Source organism: Furipterus horrens, unplaced genomic scaffold (assembly GCF_987537825.1).
Source record: "Furipterus horrens unplaced genomic scaffold, mFurHor1.1.pri manual_scaffold_6, whole genome shotgun sequence".
Lineage (NCBI taxonomy): Eukaryota > Metazoa > Chordata > Mammalia > Chiroptera > Furipteridae > Furipterus > Furipterus horrens.
The window spans coordinates 166,134,601-166,158,425 of record NW_028327176.1 but is presented as its reverse complement, the minus strand read 5'-3'; the positions used below and the strand labels follow the sequence as shown (position 1 = coordinate 166,158,425).

The window sequence follows — 23,825 nt, the reverse complement described above, 5'->3', positions numbered from 1 at the left end:
AAGGGTTAAAAATAAATGATTAAAGGAACAAGGTCCCAGAGGAGACAGGGCCCTGAGAACAGAAATGAAGGGGAAGAAAGTTGACATTGTTGAGGCAAAGCACTGAGTAACTGAGAATTTATTCCCTTTAATCTCAGTCACATAAAATAGAAGTCATCTCCCTCAAATGTAAAAGTGGGGCTGTGTGCTTGAGGCAGGCAGAACTATCCCAAATTCTTTTTGAAGACTTAAAAGATGAGCAACCGAGGAATGCATCCAATCACAGAAGAGGAGCACTGAGTTCCTGACCCTAATTTGTCAGGAATGGGGCTGTGCAAAGCAGAGCGACCTAACAGGAAGAACTGGCCAGACAAATGTGGCAGGTCGAGGCAATAAAGCCTAGTGGAGACTACAGAGGCCTCTATGAAGATGATGTGAGGTCCAGAAGAAAGTGGCAAGTTCATCCACTCAAGTATTAAAGGGAAGGGCCTGAGGACTGGATTCCTCATGAGAATCAAGTGTTGCCAGAGAAAGAATCAGAAGGAAAAGGTACCACATCAGGAGGTTGTAGTTTGAGAATAACCATTAGAAACTTAAAATCTTAGGAAATGAACAAGGATGTAGGTTTTAGGAAAGGTGCAGAGTAGATGAAACCTATTTGATGAGAAACTAAAGTAAAATGTTCTTGTGTTCGCCCTGACACTACTTGAAAGGCCATATTAACTTCCACTTTTTCCCTTACCTACTTCTTCAAAACCATAATCTTTTTTATCTTTATTGTACTTTTTCCTTTACCATTTAGTCCTGTTATACCCCCCCTACTCCAAGCAATTACCAAAACTATAATCTTTATTGACAAAATTTAATTTAAAAAAGCCCAAAGTAATACCTTAACTGCCCTAGCATGCATTATAACAAAGACTAAAATGTCTACCTGCATGAAATTTTAAAAATTTCATAAAGTTACAAGTGAAATCTTTCGTTTTTTTTTTAATCAACTCACTCTGCTTTAATACAGCTGAATCACCTCGTCTTTTCCTTCGGGCCCTCTGTGAACCCCTCAGGATTCTTCCATCTTGCTTGTTCTCCTACAACAAGAATGGCAAATTGTGATTTTTAGAAGTTCATAAAATCAGCACTAACAAAAAGTTAAGAGAGCTGTCATAAAACGTTATTTTTTTTTGTACTTTTCTTCAATGTAGTGCCCTAAGTTTTAAGAGAAGTAAGAATATATGTCATTTGAGGACTACATTGTTTTTGGCCTAAGGTCACTACAAAACGAGCAATTACACCGTTAGACAGCAGGGATCCTGCTCCTGCCTCCTTGGAACACTTTCTTCACTTAGCTCCTTGACCCACCTGTTCTGATTTTCCCCACACCTCATGGGCCTCTCCTCAGTCCCTTTTCTAGCATCTCCTCCAACCGAGTCCTTTTCTTTTCCTCTATCTAATCTCTCCCCCTAGTTTTAAAGATCATCTCTCTGCCAGGTGTTCCCAGCCCATCCTCCGACCCTGACCTCTTCCCTTGACTGCACATCCATGCATCCACCTGCTTACTTGGGACCTCCCCTTGTATGTCTAATTAGCATCTCAAACTCACGATGATACCCAAGTAACTCTAGATTCTATACTCCAGCCTTGCCTTCCCATACTCAGTAAATGGCATCATTATCCAGTCAGTGGTTCAAGCCAAAAACCTAAGGATTATCCCTGATTCTTCTCTTTCCTTTACACACCAAGGACCCTACCTCAAATATCGATCCCAAATCCACTGTTCTATTTTACATAGACCTCCTAGCCAATCTACTGCAAAATAATCCTAACGGGGTGCCTTGATTCTACTTTTGCTCTCAAATGTCAAAGCCAGAGTGATCGTTTTAAAACATCAGATATATCAAAGTATTCCCTTGCCTATACCTTTGCAATGGCTTTCCTCACACTCAGAATAAAATGAAAACCTATTACTCTGGTTTCCTTAAAGCCCTACATGACCTGGACCTCTTCAGCTTCCTCTTACTCCACTCTCAACTATATTGTCTTTTTGTTTCCTCAAACAAAACATGCTCCACATTAGGAACTTTTCCTTAGCTATTCCATTACCCAGAGGGCTTCTCACCCTTAACTTTACAATGCTGTCTCCTTATTATTCAGATCACATTGTTCATGCCACCTACTCTAGGAGGCCTCCCTGACAACCCAACTTGAAATAGTCAGCAAATCCTAAAGCCCTATTGTAATTCTCAGCAAAGCACTTATTACAGGGTGACATTTCCCCTCTTTATTTTACTATACGTTCTCTTAGTAAGAATGTAATGTCCCTGAAAGTTGAGATTCTGTCTTCCTGCTATCACGGTCATCCCTGGTTTCTCAGCTCCTAGAATGGTGACTAGCAAATAAAAGTTGTTCAATATTGAACTTAAGGGAAATGCTGCAAGACCTCCAAGTTCTCTTTTCATAAGAATCATTAATATGAGGTCTGTCCAGAAAGATCAAGCGACATAATATGAAAAAAAGACATTTACTGAAGAAGATACAAGATACAAGAAACATTGTACACAGGACAATGACGCCTCAGTCCCCTTCAAAGTAGGTACCTTGGAACCTCACATAGCTCTCCCAGTGTCATTAGCAACTGCAGCACTATGTTCCTTCTGCTCTGGTAGCAGAAGCCACGGAATGAATTTTGCCATGACACGTTTCATGCCAAGATCCTGTGTCAAAATCTTGGACACAGTGGTTTTTGGAATCCCCAGATTAGCTTCTAGCTCTGGCACTGTCGATCACCAATCTTTGTTGATTGCAGCCCAGGCACGTTCAATATTCTCAGGTGTTCTGCTTGTTGCAGGCCTTCCAGAACATGGATCACTTTCAACAGATTCTCAACCACCTCTGAAGCATCTGTGCCGCACTTTTATTTGCACTGCACTCATTGCATCATCCCCTAAAGCCTTCTGAATCATCTGAATAGCTTCTGCAGAGGAATGTTCAAGCTTAACACAAAATTTGACACAGATTCGTTGCTCTACTCACTCATATATATATATATTTTTATGTTAGTTCTTATTTATTTGTTACTCTTAGAAAACCTCATTTTTGACTGGACCCAGACTTAGAAGTAGAAGCTCTCAGAGAGGACAGCCTGCGTCTCTTGGCAATCTGTTCCTGGCGTTTTTCTTTGGCCTCCTTCATCCTCTTAGCCAAAAGTTTAGCATATTCTGCAGCCTCTTCCTTATTTTTCTTAGTACGTTGTTTCTTCAGAGCAATGCGCCGATGTTTGTGTTGCAGGACACGTGGAGTAACGAGTCGCTGAATCTTAGGTGCTTTAGTCCTAGGTTTCTTACCTTCTTTGTTCAGGGGCTTTCTCACAACATACTGGCGGACATCATCTTCTTTAGAGAGGTTGAAAAGCTTGCGGATCCTGCTGGCTCTTTTGGGCCCCAGGCGCAGAGGCACAGTAGTATCAGTGAGACCAGGAATATCTTTCTCCCCTTTTTTCACAATGACCAAGTTGAGAACGCTGAGGTTGGCGTCCACAATGCAACCCCGAACAGATTTGCGCTTTCGCTCTCCAGTCCTCCTGGGTCTGTAACAGGAATGGCCCTTGCTCAGCAGCAGGCGGACGCGGCCGTGGGTCAAGACCCCCTGCTTCATGGGGAAACCTTGTTTGTCGTTCCCACCACTGATTCGAACCACATAACCCTTCCATTCTTCATCCAGAGCATCAGCGGCAACTTCTGTGGCCATACGCTTCTCATAAAAGGTACGAAGTTTGCGTTCATCGTCCACTTCAATGAGTTTCTGGCTGCCAGTGGCTTGGAAAGAGATGTTCAGCTTCATCCTGAGGCACCCGAATGCCTCTGAGGCGCCACGAAAAAGAGGCCCAACTTCCGTTTATCCCAGATCACATAGTCCTACTCACTCATTTTGAATGTGACAGCTACACACTATACATGCTCACTCAGCGGTGTCTACTAACCCCACTGACTAGTACAGTGAAGCTGTCATTGTTCAAGCATGTGCATTCCAGTCCACTCTCCTTGGCTGCCAGGTTACATTGATGTGTCATGCATACCGTACTCATTATGTTAACAATGGCTGGACTTTTTCTGGACAGACATCGTATATACTTTAGGGATAAGATATTTATGGCTTAATTTGCATACATTGAATTAATTCTCCCCAAATATACGTGGCATTGATCTGCCATTTTCTACCTACTCACAAATTGTTTTATGAGATCTGTCTGCAATTTACCAAAATGGGATTGGGCTCTTGCTATCGAGAAACTGAAGGTTCATTTGCCGAACTTAAAGTCTGCTATTGCCTCTTTCTCTCTAGCAATAAGTCCCAGGACATCCTACTTCTTAACCCTAAGGGATGGGTCCTAGTATTTACTATTCCGATTTTGAGATGAGGACCAACAACAAAGAGAGGGTAGGTAGGTACATTGCTGATGGCAACATAAAGACTTGAAAGCAACATCTGAAGCCAGTAACTGGCTGCAGAGCTAGTGCCTTGGGCCATAATGCTACCCCTTAAGAAGGACCCCTGAGCTCCCAGGTAGTCGCATAAGAGATACTAACCATTTCATCATCTCTCTCTTCTCCATCCTCCTTGGAGTCGGCTTTCAGAGAGAGTTTTGGTTTTTTCTTCCGACTGCACTTAGGGTCTTCTTCCTCATTGTCTTCTCCTATGTCCCTTTCTTCCTTCTGATCCCTGCTGTGTTTATAAACCCAAAACAGGGACAGAAAACAATACTTATTAAACATCTACATGTTGAATATCAATGCAAATTTATTTTCAAATATCACCCTCCAAAGGAAAAATATTTAATCACCAAGAGAAATGTGTAGACATTAGAATACCACTGGTAAGGAACACTTCAAACCATTGTTATGTATGACCCTATCAAAGTTAGAAAGTAAAAATTTGCTTCTATGTTAATTTCACAAGGGAAAAAGCAATATATATGAAACACATTCTAACAAGTTTAAAATTATTTGTCTTTCACATCTGCCACCCATACTAATAAAATAATCAATTATTTAAGATATTGTAGTCTTCAGGGCAACTTTAAAGCAAGGATTTACCTTGCTTTCTTGCTTTAAATGAAAAGGGCCAAGTGGAACTTTGTAAAATTTCAGCTGGTCAACAAAAACAGACAATTCACAAGACTGTACTGATTAAAATACATGGTAAACTCCACCAAAACATGAACATCAAGTCATTTATTTGCAACATACAATTACATGTAAGATACATATCTTCTTGGTAATAAGCTGAATGCTGCCAGACAGTCCCCAAATGGCAAAGTCACACTTCTGTCAGCCACAGCTGATGTCCCTGCCTCCTATTTCTCAGTCTTCCCTGAGATCAGCAGAACATAACCCATTACATTACTCACTATAGCCATCTTCATTCAGTTGATTTCCAATCAGCTTTATTCCATTTGTAGTTTTAAGTGTGCTGCCTAAGAACTCCCAAAATATAAACCAAACTGTGTTTCCATAAACATCAGTCCCATCAAAATGTGTATGTAGCCCAGAGAATTTCAAGTACTTTTAGCTGAGAAACAAGCAAATTAATGTAAACAAAAGCCTAAAGCAAGAGACAGAAGTGGTATTGTAGGTTAAACATAAGCAATAAAATTCAGATCAGACATGACTGAAGTCATTAGGTCCAGTAATGAGATCAAGGTCCATTCGTTTCTACATGAAACGTCTCAAAAAAAAAAAAAAGAAGGGGGGCATGAAAGTGGGATGGAGGGCAGAGCCTCTCGTATTCCCAAGCACTAGGACCTTAGACTCTAAAACCCATTTTATAGATGGAATGGAGCAAAAACCTACTTGTCTTTGATATGCCGAGTACAATGCTGGCTGCAATAGTTTCCTCCAGGAAGACACTCATCTACATTGCCATACTGACAACAGTTCTCGCAGAATGGAAGCCCCTCTACTTTCACTGGCTCCTTCAACCTGAAAGGCATCCCAGTCTTCTCTGAAAAGACTAGAAGATGAAAAGAAGAAAAAAACAATTTAAACTATGACAGGAAACATTCCAAAGTACACTTGAACATTTTCTTCTAATAATTTTTGTTAGCAGCACAATAAAAGAATAATGTTTGTTGAATGAATGATCAAACTATATCATTCGGGAGAAAGAAGAAGATGGTTTGACAGAAATCACTCAAGTCATTTACATAACAAAATTCTGTAGAAAAGATAAAAGCTTGTTCAAGGATTTTTCTACAGAGTTTGAAGTAAAATGAAGAAAATTTCATTAGACACTAAATTCAGAAGATGTAACTATCAATCTTTACAATCCTATTTTATAGAGGCTATCTATGTTATTTTATGTTTATTACATGTTGATGAGTAATTCTGTTTCCCTAAATTGATTAAATTAATGTCTCTCTGTTTTCCTTTTAATGCAGATCTCCAGAATCATAATTATCCAAATTGTTTAAAAACTCACATTTCCTTTCACCTGAATCATTAGGCTAGTCATTCATTCAGCAAACATTTAATAGGTACCAATTTAAGCTAGACACTGAAAATGACAGTACAGACCTTGCCCAAGAGAGCTCAAAGACTAGAAGAGAAGACAAGCGAGAAAACCAGTATTTGTAGTAAGAAGCGACACATGCAGTAATTGAAGCATGAACAAGTTCCAGAAGAAGCACAGAGGAAAAGGCAGTTCAGCTGGCCCAGGGTGAGATCAGGGAAGAGTTTTCTGATATAAAACCTCAACAGCATTTTGAAAGGCAAAGAAGAATTTATCAACTGGACAAAGAGAGAAACAGCATCCCAGCCACAAGAAACAGCATGAACAAAGGCAAGGATGCATGAAACCACATGATGTGTTGGGAGAATTACGTGTAACTCAGTGCCAGTGGCTCTGCCAGAGCACACAGTACAAAAAACAGAACAGAGAGCAGAGAGACAAAGCAGGTGGGTGCGGGTCACCCAGATCTTTGTATGTTTTGCTAGAGAGAAAAAGAAATTAGTAAAGCATCAGATAAGCAATCTATGTAAGTCCCTCTAAATTCAGTGTACAGGATAAACTGGGTGAGATGAGAAGCAGAACGATTCTCTAGGAGAACGTCTGCAATAGTTCAGGTAAGAGTTGATACGGGCCTAAATTAAGGCAGTGGCAGTGACAATAGATAGAAAAGGCCAGATCTGAGACATACTGAGGACATAAAAACCAAGAGGATTAAGTAACAGGCTCTGGGGCTGGGGAGAACACACTCAGGATGACTCCTGGATTTCTTGCTTATCCACTGGGGAGATGGCACTACCTACCATCAACTGAACTACGGGGTACAGAGGAAAGAGCAGGTTTGGGGGAGGGGAGAAAGAAATAGAAAATGAGTTGCATTTCAGACATGGGGAGTTTGAGGTACCTGTGGGACATCCAGGTGGAGATGTCCAGTAGGCAGGTGGAAATACGGGCCTGGAGCTCGGGGGAGAGGTCGGGGCTGGAGATATAGATTTAGGAGTCATCAGCATATAGGTGTTAGTTACAATCATCGGAGTAGATGAGAAAAAAGTGGCAGGCTTTTGACTAAATCACCTGGGTAGGCTATTACATGGATTTACTTGACAATTTCCAATTAACCTGGTGCTATTACAGATCTGGCATTAGGAGAAAAGACAATTAACGGTTATTTTAAAATATAAAAGCTGGTTCCATATCAGTTTCGTTATAGAAATTTACCTAAGAACATGCGACATGAGGATCACCCAGAATTTTCAAGGTTTCCGCCAATTATAAAACCTTAGATATTCTTATTTTAAAACTCTCAAAAGGAAGAAATAATGCAGATGACCCATCCTTACCTTCTTGGGCAGTTGGCACCATCCAAGTTGTGGTAGCTGTTGCTTTTTTAACATTTTCCATTTCACTCTCATCAGTTATAACTTCCAGGGCTCCAAATTCATTTACTCGAAACTGGTGACAACACAGCAGAAGGAGGGAAAACATATGAGTGTTCAAAACAGTCATCATTTAATGGCTGACCCATACAGCCTTTAAGAAAAACATTAATTATATTTTAAAAGTTAATTAAAACAATTATATCTAGATAAGCCTTGTGCAGATATCAAACCCTTTGCATTTGACTAATGTTGGGATTCGGGGAAGGGGGCTAGAACAAAGCAGCAAGGGACTTCTCAAGGGTATAAACAACCAACCCTGCACTCTGCTGTAGTGTCCAGCCCGCTTATATTGCCTGTAACTTCAAATATCATCTTTTTGCTAAGCCTTTTTTCTTATATTGCAGCTTATTTGATAAACAAAATTAACAAAAGGAGAATTACTGTTTTCCCAGGAATCAGTTGGTCTCGCCCAAGTTCACCTAGTTCAGAAAGAAGGACTATCTCTATTCCAGAAATTGTTACTGGCACATCCATGTCGCTATCTATATTCCAAGATGTGAACAAGGAAGGCAGAGGTACGGGTCACATGACTCTCAGGCTCTATACTTCCTTTTTTCTTTCACTACTCCCTAGAATTCTCCATTACATTCACCTGTAATCCTCCAAAACAACTGGTACTATCTGGCAACCGAACAAGCCTAGTAGTTCTAGGCCAAGTTTATCGCTAAAAAGTAAGGGCATTTTGATGTCACAGACATTTTGACTGCAGATACTGAAAATTTCCTCTCATTGCATGGCAAGCCTAAAACAAAGCATGTTTCTGTAATAGCCTGGTCACAGAGAGAAAGAGAGAGAGAGAGAGAGAGAGAGAGAGAGAGAGCGAGCGCGAGCGCGTCTATGTGTTGAAGGCTTAACCACTCCGTATGTTCAGGAGCCCCATCCACTCTGAAACAGCTAGGTTTCCTCTCATACTCATTAATTTCAAAGTTTCCTGTATTCCTTCTGTTTTCCCATAAAACAGAATGACATTAAGCATCCACTTATTTTAACAGGTGATGAAGTGCAAGAAAGCTCAAAATTCAAAGGGATAATACGACTTTTTGCTTTAAGTTTTTAGATCTTTCACAGAAATATATATGAGCATGCAAATACATAGATTTGGACTCAAGTCAAAAAAATCTTAAGCCAGTATTCTTTCCATCGGGTGAAAATAGCGCATTAAATAATTTTCTGCACATAGTCCACAATCATTAAATGCTTTCTAGACTGAATAAGTTGGAATAGTTAAGGAAGTAAAAACGTTTTCTCCCTCCTACATATTCCAGGCTCAAATTTTGAGGTCACATGTGCATACTATACCTGTGTTCACCTAAAAAGTCAGCCTAGGAGATGGCAAAAAGTTAATTGGAAGGAAAGACCTAAAAATAACTTTACTTTTGGGGAAAAAAATTAATTTTAAAATGAGCAACTCTGAAAAGAGAATATTTCAAAATAAAGCTGACAGTACCATCTACTGGGCAAGAGTAGAAAAAACAAGCCACAATGATTATTAATTAATGACATTAAAAATATGATAGAATGCCAATTCTAATAAAAAATTTAAAAAAAACCATAAGCATGAACTTTGCAATTCAATCCAGGAAAGCAATTTTAATTTTTATTACATGTTGATGTTTATTTATACTTATTTGACAATTACAAAATGTATGAAATAGCACCAAACATTTAAATTACAAATAAAGTCTCCAGGGGCATAAGTTTCCCAATTGCTGCAAAACTACAAACTATCCTGTAATTCAAACACTGAGAAATAGAGCACCACTAAGTGAAATCTTCAAATAGAAATTCAGACCTATGACCCCTGAAAGCTTTAGACTCAAATACTTTCACAGTTAAAAGGTAATATCCCCATAATACAAGAGTTAATCCCAACTGCCTTTTCCTTCTCCTACTATTCAATGCCTGGTAACAGACTTATAGCTTAAGCACCAAGAAAAGACGGAATGGCACTTAGAGCAACAGTTGACTCCTGTGAGCCAGGTATCCATGGATGGACGTTAGGGGTGGATGAATCCCATGAAATATATGCATAATTATGATATGGGTCCATACATATTTTTCTGGGGTTAGGACTCATAAGGTTCATCATAGTCTCAAAGGGATCCTATAGCCCTGAAGAATAAAGAACATCTATTCTAACCAAAGTTACTTTATCTCAAAAATTAACCTTTAAAGTGTTTTTTAAAGTATCCTATCACATGCAAAAAGACAGAGGGATCAATTTTTTTTTTCCTGGCTTCTCAATTCGGATTTACTGACTCTTACACAATATTATTTTGTTGTAGAAAATGCTGGACAACACAGGTTGCTAGGTGCTGTTAACATTTCTGGAGTTTCACAGGTGAAATTCCAGAAAGATGGACACCTTTACTAATATTTTTTTCCCCCAATAAAACACTCAGTTTCTGAAGTTGGTAATGCTTTTATGAATGGTTTTGGAACCATGAAAACTTGAAATAACCAATTTTCTTTTTTTTTTTTTTTTGAAGTTATTAGTTCTTTTAACCTAGAAATCTAAAAAGCAATATGAAAATTTATCAAGTTACTCCATTCTAACCAAAAATATCAAAATGATAAATTTACAAAGGGATTTATTGAGCAAATTAAATGTATTGGCTGACATTGTAACATTTTCTGTAAGTAGATACATCCAGGTCAATCAAAAAAACAATTACATCTAAAATATATAAAGACTAGCAAAGGTTTTGTTTGTCTTGGCTTGAATTACCTTTAATTGATTCCATTCTCTTCTTTATTTTTGCTTGTAAAGGCAAAGGACCTTTTGCCTATTTTTGCCTGTCTTTAATAATAGATCATTAAAAGACACTGCTGTTTCATTACTTTTAATGCTAAAATTTGAGTTCTTTGTACCAATCTGTTTTAAGGGCAAAGATACTTGCTAACTAAACTGATCTGCACAGTAATCACGACAAGGCGAACCGTGCACTCAGAGTGCGGTGAATTTTCCAGTTGGGTTTCTGCATTGCTGCTGTTAAGTGGCAACTTTTCTTACTAGATAAGATGCTATCGCTCTCAGGGGCATATCTGCATTTTACTCAGGGACTCTGAAACACTAAGTCCTTATGACCCAGCGGAATTATTCTCTGCGGATAAATTTCAGACACCATTAGAAGTTCAGGGAGAGAAACTGCTTTAGGGGAAGGGAGCCCCACCATCCCCTTTCCACTGCCACTTACTGCCTGCCTGTTCTCATGCCTAGCCCTGAGATAATAATCTACAAATACTAATTTACGTTTTAAAAGAACACATTAAGCAATGGTCAGGTTTCCAAAGCTTGTTTAAGCAAAAATATCTGGTTAATGACTACATTTTAAAGAGGGCCCATGGACACTTGCTCCCCCCACCCCAACACTCTATGTACTTCCTTATACTGGCCTCTCTTCGGGCTCCTGCCTTTCTCTTCGCCTCCTCCTGTCCCTGACTCCCACAGCCTTCACATAGACACTAGACCCTTACCTATTCTCAGGCACCGGAAGCTCACATAACATGTCCTTTCCAAAGCCTTCCTGATCCCTCCAGCTACAGCCATACCTCCTTAAAGAGCTGTGACTTTGTCCTTGCATCTCTTTTGATAGGAAAATGTTTCCTCTCTTTAGACTGTAGTACAGCAGTGGTAGGAGGGTTAATATCAAAAAGCTTTGTTTTAGGACAGAGTTCTGCCAATAACTAACTGACCTTGAGCAAATTACAAGCACTCTGGGTCTCCATTTCCCATTTGTATACTGACAGGAGTTGTAGAAACCGTGTGCCTCCATAGGTTAAATAAAAGGAGGCAGGTAAACTGTTCATCAAAGTAAGTTCTCTTATTATTTCCACTACTGCCCCCAAACAAGGAGCTTCTGCGCTGGTTTTATGTAAGGGTTGGTTAGCCCAGTGTGTGTGTGTGTGTGTGTAGTGGGGCGGTGGGGGTGGGGTGGGGGGGGTGTTCCAGCAACAGGGAATAATAAAAAAAGGTGTCACGTCTTTTACTAGTGGTTTGGGCTGGCAAGGAAACAGGGTGGCACTGAGCACTGAAATGAGATGCAGATAGGGAAGAAAGCCTAGAACAGGCCACCAAAAAACTTTTGTGGCACACTGAAGGGACCTGAACTTTACCATGAAAGATTCAAACAACTACCAAACGATTTTAAGCAGAAGAGTGATGCTCCCATATAACCTGATTGGCCAGCAATCAGAAGGCTTTTTATAGAAAAAAGTTCTTTCAAAATGCCAATCTACTGCAGCATATAAAAGCCTATTCCCATGACAAGAAATTGACTTCTGTGTATTAGTTAATTGCATCAGCTGAATCAACTTCAGCTGGTTGTCTTAGGATAGCATACTGTTTATTAGGAAATTCACACGTCTATACCCATTAAATAAGAGCTTTCATAGTATAAAATAGACAAAGCATGATGTGAGAGAGTAAATTTTGTGACTTATTCAAAGTTTTTCCTAATATCTTAAATTTGTGAAAAATTAATTTCTCAATCAGATCTCTTAACTTGAATTGTAATAGAAGGAGCAAGTGAATCAGAAATCCTAAGCAATATAATCAACTAGCTAGTCTCTGAATCTCCTAGTACAGAAAGGGTAGGAAGGTAGAAAATGCGTTTTTAAAATATTTTAAGTGGGTATCAAACTATTGACAATGCATGAAGTAAATTGGATACATGGCAATTGCCCCATTAGATGAGCCAGAAGTCAAACCAAATAACTCACTAAATGGCTTAGTTACCTGATTACCTTAATAAAATAGGTTATTTCCTAAAATCCATTGCTTAGAAAATCTTCAAGCAATCTAAATGTCATAGGGATGAAAATCATACTCTATTGTCAAAATCTAACTAAATTTACAAATTTCATCATCTAACTGACACCCAAAAAAAGCCACTCAAAGGGGTTAAAACATATACAGGAATGCAGCAATAAAAAAGGGGGGAGGACCCTCCAGCTCCCTTTCCCATCGGATCTGAACACCGGTCTTGGTGGTCATAAAAGGAGGAAAAGTAATACTGAAGCTGGCCTAACAGCTCTGTAGCATGTGGGCTAGTTTCAAACAAGGAAAAAAAAAAGGGGGGGGGGGCAGTTACATATAATATCACAAAGCCAGAATAGATTAATTCACGCATTTTACATATATATTTTTTCAATCCTAATAACCACCTTATGACATAGATCCTATATCTCCATTTTACAGATGAAGATTCTGAAAATTAAGGAATTTAAATGACTTCACAAGGCTCATGTAGCAAATATGTGGCTGACATTATCAGTCTGAGAAACAGTACCTTCTTTCTCAAAAACTCCAGTACTCTACTTCCAACATATCTAATCTGGATTAACATTTGGACTGTTAGAGCAGATTACATCCTTAGTATTTATATAATCCCTTATTTTACCAAAGAGGAAACTGGCCCGAAGAGGCCAAATGACTTGTTCAAGACCACAGAGACTAAAAGTAAATCTCTCCAGACTTCACTGCAATATTTTTGTTAAGCTAAACTCAGACAGGACTGTTAGCACATTGCCTTTAATTAAACCTAACCCAACTAAAATCCAAGTATTTTTCCAATAACAGATTGTCCAAATCTCACCACTGAGGATGAACAAGGACAGGCTTAGCTGAGATACTGGTCAAAGAAACACTAAAAGGGACTGGATTACAAGAAGCCAATATTAGGGGGCAGGAATTGCTATTCAAGACGGTACAAAACACTAAGCACTAGAGAGTAAGCCAACTGATGCCTGTTAGGGAGAGAGGAGGTTCAAACACGTGAGCGACCAAGTACATACACAAAGTCTAAAAGGCCACAGACAGGTTCAAGGTCCCAGAGACAGAATCAAAGCAAAAGCAAATTTGAAATGAGAGAGGAGGGGGACTGATTTCCCAGATGGGTGTTTGCATAACCATGTTTCATGGGGCAGCAGATATGGTCCTTGAATGTGTCTGGGGTAATGGGGACCAGGGGCAGGGTGAGCACCTAGAAAAGGAGCATACGGAAGGGTCATTCTCTGAAGGGAGTTCTCATCTGTACAAAGGCAGTCTGGTTTACAGAAAAAACCATCTTTTGAACTAGGGATACTATAAAAATCCATATTTATACTATAAATAATTTAAGGGAGGTAAATAATTCTGTTTATTCAATATTTTATCATTATGCAGTTTTCAAATAAGAAAACCAGGGCACAGGGAGTGTGGTTATTTACTTCAAGTTACAGAGCCCATTACTGCAAAGATAGGTGAAGCCAGGTCTTCTACGCCTCCATCGTCACATTTATTGGCCATCATGATAAGAGTCAAATCTGAGACGATCCTTCTCGAAGCTGTAACTCATTTTCCGCAAAATGAGTGCATGCTGCCAAACATTCCTACCTCAAATGACAATGGCTTCTGCCAAACCATGAGCATTTCAAATCGTCTTAGGAGTTTATTGTAGAGGTCTAAGTATCATATAATACCTACATCATCATGCTTAATACTTTTAATTCATATTTTACATATGCATTCAGATTTATTTAATAAATACATATAAATGCATACACACACATATAATTCTATGTAATAAAGATAGGTTACCTTTAAGTCACTTCCTGGCAATGTACCTACTCCATCTTTCCAGTCCATAACACTGAATACATCAAACTCTTGACCACTTGTACTAGAGGCAGATTCAGTCATGATTTTTTTTTTAATCTGGAAGGAAATAGCAAGGCATATTAGTATATATTCCACATACAAATCAGTTTTATTTCAGTGGTCATTATTTTAGTTTCCCTTAATTACATAATATTCTTGGATCACAATATCCCATATCCACAGATCTAGAAATAATTGCTTCAAAAATATCAACACTTTTTTCTAATGTAATCCATTGTGAAGTGTAGCAGAAAAAATATTAATAACATATCTAAGTTATAAACTGTCACAGTAAACATTTCTAGTCTTAAAAAGAAATTCATTGTTTCATAGCATATTCACTTAAAACAAAGAATCATGATGCCACATGAACATAATTTCTTACCCATTAAATAGCTTTTTTCCTGTTTTAAGACACTGAAAAGAGAATAGGTAAGAATAAAGAATAGAATAGAAAACCTTAATAGACAAAAAAGGAACCATTTAGATAACTAAAAAAGAGCAAGGGACAAGTATAACGAATGCCCAGTGTGAGTGATTCTTTCAATAAGTTGGTTTATTTAATTTAGGTGACATATCTGCCAATTTGATGTGCTGGGAAATAGAAAAAACAGTCTCAAAATGTACAGCAAATACCAACAATAAGGCAGTGTTAAGATAACCAATTCAGTTGGCTAAACTGCGATATGCTTAATTTTCATTTTTTAAAAAGCTACAAAACTAACTTTCTCATCACAGTTATTGGCAGTGATATGATGTTATTCTGAGACTGCTGACTGTATACTATGGGACAAAAGAAATAAGTTATTATGTTGGGGTCACTGGCAAGTGATGAAAGATGAGAGTCCTAAATTTGAATGGAAATATCAGGATGAATTCCTGATGCATTTTACTTTAAAAAGTAAGTATATTGTCTAGCTTTGTCCACTGAAAATATCTAAAAACAACCACCCATCATTAGTAATGAGCAGCCTAATGCTCAAACTGTGGTCTCTAAATACCATTTCTGTGAAGTCTTTCTAGAAAAGGAGGTGATTTCTGTTCACTGGCATGAAATGTGCAAGATGAGCCTGGAACGTCTCAAACAAAAAAGCAATCAATTTATCAAGGGCAACAGAGGTCGGACAGAAAGAACTCAGGAGCCAACTGAGGCCAAAGTAAGGATTCTAGTTATGGTGAATTGAAACACGTCTAATAAGTTTAAATCCATGAATTCAAAATGATAAAATGATATTCAAGACAAACAACCAACCAAAAACAAACCTAGAACATTTCATTGGTCACCCTTGGAGGATATATGTTAACCAACTCATTTAGAAAAATAAACAAGGATTTAATCTTGCATATATCACGAGACACATGAAAGCTGTTTTTCAGGGTAACCAAATTGTTGATGAGAGGAAATTTCCCTTTAGAAAGAATGCCTGCTAAAAAGGAAAGGAATGTTTGAACTGAAACATAACCATTTGCAACCCTTCATAAATTAATGGCTCTAAAAAACAACTGCCAATGGCTGCTAAGAACATAAACCCAACACCATTTATGAAGGAGTACTGCCAGGAAAAATACAAAATCAAACCTAATCTGATCAATATTATTTATATTTACAGAAAATATCAGAAACAAAGGAACATGTGAAGTCACATCACAAACATGTAAGAAGTAAAATTTGGACTGTTAGAAACTCTTCGGTGACATTTCTCAAAGTGTGCAAAATTTGGACTCTCAGGAACCCTTAATAACATTTCTCAAAGTATGGTCCACACTGGGGAGGGGCGGGGGGGCCTGAGACTCTTTCCAAAGGTCCAGGAAGTCAAAACTATTTTCATAAACATATAAGCATTATTTGCTTTCTTCACTATATTGACATTTACACTCACGGTACAAAAGCAAAAGTGCGTAAAGCTTCTATCTCTGTTTTCGTTACGATCATGCACTCACAGTGAACAAATATTGGTTTTACTAAAGACCATCCTTGATGAACTAAAATAACAAATTTCATTGTCTTGATACCTGAAAACACATCCTTTTAATATTCTGTGTGATGATAAAGTAAGTACCATAAAGAGGTTGGGTATGCAAAGTACCATGGGTGTCTCAAGGAAAAGTGCTTGTGAACTGTTTGAGACAAGCTGAATAGCTGGGTTTTTTTTTTTTTTTTTTTTCATGGAAGGCCATTTTTATTTAACAAAGTACATTTAGTAAGTTTTGAATATTTGGCATATATTTTGTCAAAAATAAATGAAGTGAGCCTATCACATCAAGAAAAATACTGACAGCATTTGTTGCTAACGATACAATTTAAGTGTTCAAGGGAAAATCAGAATTTGTGAAAACCTTGTATCCACCACCAGGAATGTGACAGCTTCCCAACAGCTACAGGTTCTTCTAAGGAAATGGGAGGTAATATTCATGAATACAATTTTAAAATACTTTATAATAAAATGTCAATATTTAGAAGATCTGCACAACTGGGTGAACCAGTATTTTCCAAGTGACCAATGCTTGATGTTACATGGGTAAAGGATCCATTCAAAGTGCAAGATAGACCAATAGATTTTAAAGTAACATAGTATGAAAAGCTGATTGATAAGAGTTTCAAATTGCACCCTGCAACATTTAAGAAACTACCACTTGTCAAGTTTTGGTGTAGTATCAAAGAAGAAAGTCCACCATTAAATTAAAAGACTTCACATATACCTCCCATTTACAAGCCCATATTTCCGTGAAGGTTTCTTCATAAACTTCAACCAAAAGAACATATTGCAACAGACTGAATGCAAGAGCAGATATGAGAGTCCAGCTATTAAGACAGACATTAAAAGAGATTTTAAAATATGTAAAACAGTACCAAATATATGCTTTTCATTTTGAAGCTTTGTTTCATACAAATTATGCTTACATACACTAATATATTTTTTAAAAGTTTAAATTATGTATTTTAATTTATAGTCCAGTAAATAAAGACTATACAAAAAAATAGCTCTTTGAGAGTTGCAATATTTTTAAGAACATAAAGAGACCTGAGACCAAAAAGTCTGAAAATTTTTGCTGTACAGGGTAAAAAACTTGTTTTATTCCACACCAAGATAAAAAAAAAAAAAAAAAAAAAAACTGGAAGGAATGAAAAACATTTCAAAAAAGAAATTTGAAATTTAGGTTAACAGAAATTTAAGAGACATATTAACAACAATATCACAATTCATAGACGTTGTTTGGACCCTGATTTAAACTATTAAAAAAAAGAACATGATTATTAGGCTAGGAAACATGAATGCCAACTGGCTATTTGATATTAGAGAAATACTATTGTTTTTTTAGAGGAATGATGATAGTGTGTATTTTTTAAAGAGGGAGTTCTTTCTTGTATTTCTGAGATTCAAAATGAACTTGACACATGAAATGATGTAATGTGAGGGATCTGCTGTAATCATTAGTAACATGTTGATAATTGTCAATATGGTTAAAGGATCCATGGTGGTTTATTATACTCCATCTTAGCTTTATGCATGCTTGAAATTTTCTATAATAAAAATATTCTAAGTATAGTCTACTTGACTATATAATACACATTCATTTTTAAATAGTTAATAGAAGAAAAACTTGTTTCTTTTAATTATAGCTATCTTCTATTGGAATTTACTAGATGTACTATTGTCTTCTTTCTTTTAAATTAGAAAATGTCAAATATTATACATATATTAATCATTTAAAAATTTATATAGTCTGAATTTGCAGAAGCATCAGATTTCACTATCATTAAGACTTAATCCTCAAAACAGGAACTAGGATATAAAAGCCTAACAAAGAATTAATCTAAGAAATAGTAAAAATATTAATTAAGATTTGCACTTAAAGTCTCTGACTCCTACCTCACTAAATAAAGATCAATAACAAAACTGACTTCCCTGTAAAGTGATGGAGGATTGGCAACTTCTACCCTGGTGGGTAAACTCGGTAAAACTTGAGTGATCCTTTAAAAAAAAAAAAAAAAAAAGTTTCCTGTTCTTTCTCTAGTTATAATAACATCTGTTCACCAGGCAGTCCACATCAGACATAATACATAAACTTGCTATTTTATTAATTAGACTTCACCGCCTTCCAGAAAAACATTCAAAGCAGCAATTTATATCCATTGTTTCATTTATTTCTTTTCTACAAAAAGCCAGGTTGCATTATCCCTATAATCTACACTGAAGAAAGCGAGCCACAGAAAGGTTCAGTAACTCAGCCAAAACCACAGTTGGTGTCATGGGCAGGATTTGAACCCAGGTCAGCCTGATTCCAACCCAGTCTATTTTTCTCAGCCATTGTCTAACCTTTGTAGAATATTGTCCCCTCTAAGAACCTAGCAAAACCTATTTCCCTATGTTTTCTAGCACCAAAGTTCTGAAATTATGTATACCAGTGCAATGCGTATCCTTTTAGTAAAATACCATCAATACACTTATTGACAAAATGTCATTAAGACATATATACCACACAAACAGATTTTCAGTCTTTTATAACTTAAAAACCTGAGTGTATAAAATTCATAAGCACAAAATCCTGTGACTAAAAAGAGCAATAGAAAGTAGGAGAAATCTAAAAGCTAATACTGTACAAAACCTGCATTACACATTTTAGGAAATAATTAGAATATGCTTTTGCTCTACCAAAAACTGGTAATGTTACACAGTGTATTCTGACTATAAGCATATATCTAAAATTTATAATTGTTTCTATCTATTGTTTTATTCTAAGGTTTGTGGACATTTTATATAAGTTACTGCATCATGAAAATATTTATTTTGTTGTCTTTCCCATGATCTAATTTTGAAGTTAATAGCTACTTTCACTCTCACAATTAGTATGAAGAGCTGGGATAGATGAGGTGTTTTCCCCCAATCTCATAATCATGTAGACTAGCCAACAACCAATACTATTTTAACAGGAGCTGCTTCTATGACACACTAAGTCTTTCTACCTTGTTACCATCCTCGAGTGTGTGCACACAAACATGCAAAGTCCTTTCACTCCAACAAATCATGTTTCTGAGAGGTAAGCAATATTTTTTAACATTTAGAAATGCTGTTCTGTTTTACGTTTTAATTATCACTATTCCATAATCTCATGTGTAGCCTGTATTCCACAGGCCAGAAAAATTAAATAGTCACTCACAATACAAGTTGCAATCAGTTTTTCTCATTCTGCAGAAACCCCATTCCAAACTTCATTAATGGTGCTGAGATTTCCTAAGAAAGTACCTTAAAAGTGTATACCATGATTGGTCCTTGTGCTATCCGACAAGATCTACCATTTTCCTCCTAATCTCGTCTAAACTCCAATGGTCTCCAGCTCGCTGCTGTCAAAAAGGCACAGCTTTGGGGTTTAGCTGTTCCACAAATGTGCCAATGCAGCTTTTGATTCCCACTAACACACATGTCATGTCTGCCAACAGCTAAAATCAAGGTACTGATGTCCAGCGTGTTCCTACCAATGCCCACTCTGTTGTCTCATTAAGGCAACAACTCACTAAAGGTGGCCACCATTGCTGTTGGTACCTGTACACTATATTACACCCTGAAAGCCCTCCTTCTGTGAAACAGTTCACTCTAGCTTTTGCTAATTTTTATTACTATCTTCTTGCCCTAAACCTCCAACAAAATGCCTGGAAGACAGACTAACTGACATACAACACTGTCTCAGAATTACCCCTTGTGTCTGTCTCCTGTACTACTCACTGTCTCCAAACCAAACTTGACTCTCTCTTGGGATATTGCATGTAATGGATGAACTTCCTCAATTTCTCATGTAAATAAATCACTGGAAGTTCCGACCCACCATACACCACTAGTAATCTAGAAACATTAGATGGTGATGAAATTAGTTAATATCTTACATTCAAAAATCTTATGAGATTATGTGGAAGCAGGCCCTCTCATACACTGGTGACAGCATTATAAATTAAAACAACTCCTATGGAGATCAACTTTCAAGAACATATCCATCAACTCAGCAATCCTGATTCTAGAAGTGTATTCTATATATACTTGCACTATATATACTTTTATACCTAACATATGTATAAAAGAAAAAATGTAAAAGGTTATTCCACGAAATAGCGAAAAAATTTTAAAAACCCAGGTGTCAATCAATCAAGGCCAATTGTGGTACACCCATACAATTATATATGATGCCATTGTAAAAAAAATAAGGAAGCTCTTTATATTCTGATATAGAAAGAGCTCCAAGATACCATTAATACTACTAATTTTATGCAAGATGCAGAAACTATACGCTACTATTCATATAAAATGAAAGGGGCTATAAATAAATATGTGTATTGCTTATATGTGCATAGACTATCTCTGCAAGGATTTGTCAGAAACTGGTAACACTGGTTGCCTCCAGAGAGGGAAAATGGTTTGCTGAAAGACAGTCATGGAAGAGAACCTTCTCTCTCTACATGCTTTTGTACCTGGTGAATGATAAAAAAGATTTTTACAAAGTTAATTTAAATTTTTTAAAAATCCTGTGTCATGCTTATTTAAAATACTTTGTTATAAAAGGCATGTCTTCCATGTTTGTTATTGAAGTCAACAACTGAAGTTATAACTTAGAAGTCACCAAGAAAAATCAACTTCCCCAAAGCTCTTGGGTAATTTACTAGTAAGTATTTAACTGTATATGCAAATGAATCAGCACCACAGATCAATAAGAAAAGGAAGAGTAGGGTTCACTTCTCCACAACTCAGGTATCAAAAATATATATCCAGCAGGTCCTGGGCATTTGCACACCATTTATAGTTTCCACAATTCCTGAGTGACATCTGAAGTTCCAGTGACATTTAGTATTTGTCATTTTGCAGAGGCATGATTCTGAATCACATGGGCCATAAAGCTGAGAGCGAAGAGCAAGCTGCCTGGACCGGTCAAGGTCCAGCTAGGCTCTTCAAGTGTTTAGTTTTAGTGCTATGGCCATTGTAAATAAAGTGATAAAAACATTTTTTCTTGTTAAGAAATGAAACAAAGAAAATTAACTGCTAGTTGATTCTAGTGTTGATGACAGAATGAGGGGAACATGGAAATGTTTATGAAAGCAATAGGTCCTAGCCACAAAATTGAAGTTTCAGATAAATTAAAGATTGAAATGTCAAATGCAATGATGACTCAGACACATTTGTGTGAACAAAACTACCAAATGCTCCAAAAGGAAATCAGTAGAAAGGATGTGTGAATTTGTTTCAATAAGTGCTCCAGACAGTACAAAAATTGCTCATGAAGTGAGATAAGTAGTTAAGGTCTTGAGATCATTTACATTTTTCACTTATACTTGAGTAATGTGAACAAAGGAATTATGTGCTACAATGATTTTTTTCAAGTTGAGGACAGGTGATAGTCTTGCGATATGTCCCTCACAACCATCCGGAATCTACTGTGTTACTCTGACAACAGATAAACAGAGTTTCTGTGTCCTTCACAACCCTCCCTTCACACAGTCCTTCACTTGTAGCTGCCATGCGTGGATAAACCTGTGGTTCAGAGTGAGGGCACAGACTGCCCCAGTGTTGAGCTCCTACAGCACAGCCAGGACAAAGAGCCCACCTGGAGGCGAGCTGACAAGAAGGTGACTGTCCCCTGAAAGATAAGCAACCCAATACAGGATGCTCAAACGTAACATGAAAAAATGGGCCTTACCCACGAACTGAAAGTCTGGATCTGCAGAGAAGGTAAGAAATAAAAACCACACCAATACCAGCTTATTTGACCCTCCGAACTACCTCTTAAGACTGGCAAGTATTCTTAAATCCTCATTTTGCAGATGAGAAAATTGAGGTCATCCAGCCCAAAAAACAGACTTTCACCTCCCGAGACAGTGCCCCTCAGACTATACCACAGTGTCCAACATGTATCTGAACAACACAAGAGCCAATCTAATGTAATGGTGAATAGCGCAGGATCTGGAGACAGAGTGCTTGGTTTTAAATCCTGGCTTCCAAATTTACTGGGTGCATAATCTTGGGCAAAGTACCTAACCTCTCCTGAGACTTAGCTCCTTCATCTGAAAAATGAAATGGGAATATCTACTTCACAGAGATTTAATTTTTTAAAAATTTATATATGTTAGAGTGCTTTGCATATAGTGGATATTCAGTCCACAATAGCTACAGTAACTTTGAAGAAAAGAAAGAAGCTGCTCTCCCATGTCCACATTTTCTCCAAACACTACTGCACCAGATGTCTGAAGCATACCAGGGCAAAGGAATGACAAATGCGTAAAAACCAACACCTCTGCACCACAAAGCCTGTAGCCCAGAGATGGAGACAGGGAAAAGCAGGGGGTTAAGAGAACAATGCTAAGACTCTGGGATTTCAGACAGGTAAAACTTCAAAGTGAATCTGGGAAACCGATGTAGAGGCAGTAACTACTCATTCTTGCCAAGCTCTCAGAAAAAACACTTTAACAATCAAAAAACGAATCTCTGAATAATGACCAAGACTAGATCACTGGCAATCTTACTGTGACATTTTTGCTGAGAAGGCATGAAAGCTTCCTCATGAACCAACTTTGGTTCCAGAATCTGCTCTCAAAAAAGTTGCTACAGAGGCAAACAGAAAGAAAGCACAGTCAGAAAGTATAGCAAGAGTCCAGTAGAAAAAAAGAGATAAAAGCTATGGATCCTCCCCAAAGGGGACTAGAATGACTATAGTAAGAGTCTTTCTCCGTATGAGTTGGAATATGTGTTCATGAACTGCCAGGAAAAGAATGGATGGGAAGAGATTCTGTACCCCATTATAATATGTATTACATTGTATCATGATCATCTACTTAGAGGAGGCTTTGGAGGAAAGGGACTTCATCTCCTTATTCTTTGTGAATATCTAAAATAAGTATCAATAAAATGTAACAAATGAATACATAAAAGAGAAGGGGAAAATGCATGCCTAGTTGCCTAGAATTGGATTGGGGAGAGGGGAAATCAGGAAAAAAATATCTTCATTTGTCCATCTATCTCATATTCTCCAGTGAAAATTCTATCTACCAAAACGAAGCTGCTAAGTATTTATTTACCTCTTTGGCAGAAGCATAACATTACCGCTCCAAGCAACACTCCTTATTTAAGTGTCAGCAGAGAACACATCAAAAGAAGTTAAATTCAAACCTCTTAAACAGGCTTATTCAACAGGATAAGAGAAAAATCTAAACTCACACTTGAAGCGTCTCTCAACAAACACACATTGCTACAAAGAAAAAAATTTCCTTTCAAATCAAGCATGACAGA

General features: G+C 37.4%; 1 protein-coding gene, 1 non-coding gene and 1 pseudogene across 6 annotated transcripts in view; 1 reads left to right on the top strand and 2 right to left on the bottom strand.

The window, feature by feature from the left end:
* L3MBTL3 (L3MBTL histone methyl-lysine binding protein 3) overlaps positions 1-23,825 on the bottom strand; it is a 105,636-nt gene that overhangs the window by 70,442 nt on the left and 11,369 nt on the right. For 2 of the 5 annotated variants that reach the window (XM_090279836.1, XM_090279838.1), the window contains exons 3-8: positions 14,500-14,616; positions 7,821-7,932; positions 7,385-7,459; positions 5,826-5,985; positions 4,563-4,698; positions 983-1,067 (exon numbers count right to left, since the gene is read on the bottom strand). In XM_090279836.1, the coding sequence (XP_090135962.1) occupies positions 983-1,067; positions 4,563-4,698; positions 5,826-5,985; positions 7,385-7,459; positions 7,821-7,932; positions 14,500-14,601 (670 nt within the window). In that variant the 5' untranslated portion in view covers positions 14,602-14,616. The remainder of the gene's footprint in view (positions 1-982; positions 1,068-4,562; positions 4,699-5,825; positions 5,986-7,384; positions 7,460-7,820; positions 7,933-14,499; positions 14,617-23,825) is intronic. The other 3 variants (XM_090279839.1, XM_090279840.1, XM_090279841.1) reach the window with 3 other exon arrangements.
* LOC150007756 (small ribosomal subunit protein eS6 pseudogene) lies at positions 3,039-3,831 on the bottom strand (annotated as a pseudogene).
* LOC150007755 (small nucleolar RNA SNORA61) lies at positions 12,865-12,984 on the top strand. The gene has a single exon (XR_016512167.1). It is a non-coding gene; the product is annotated as a small nucleolar RNA SNORA61 (small nucleolar RNA).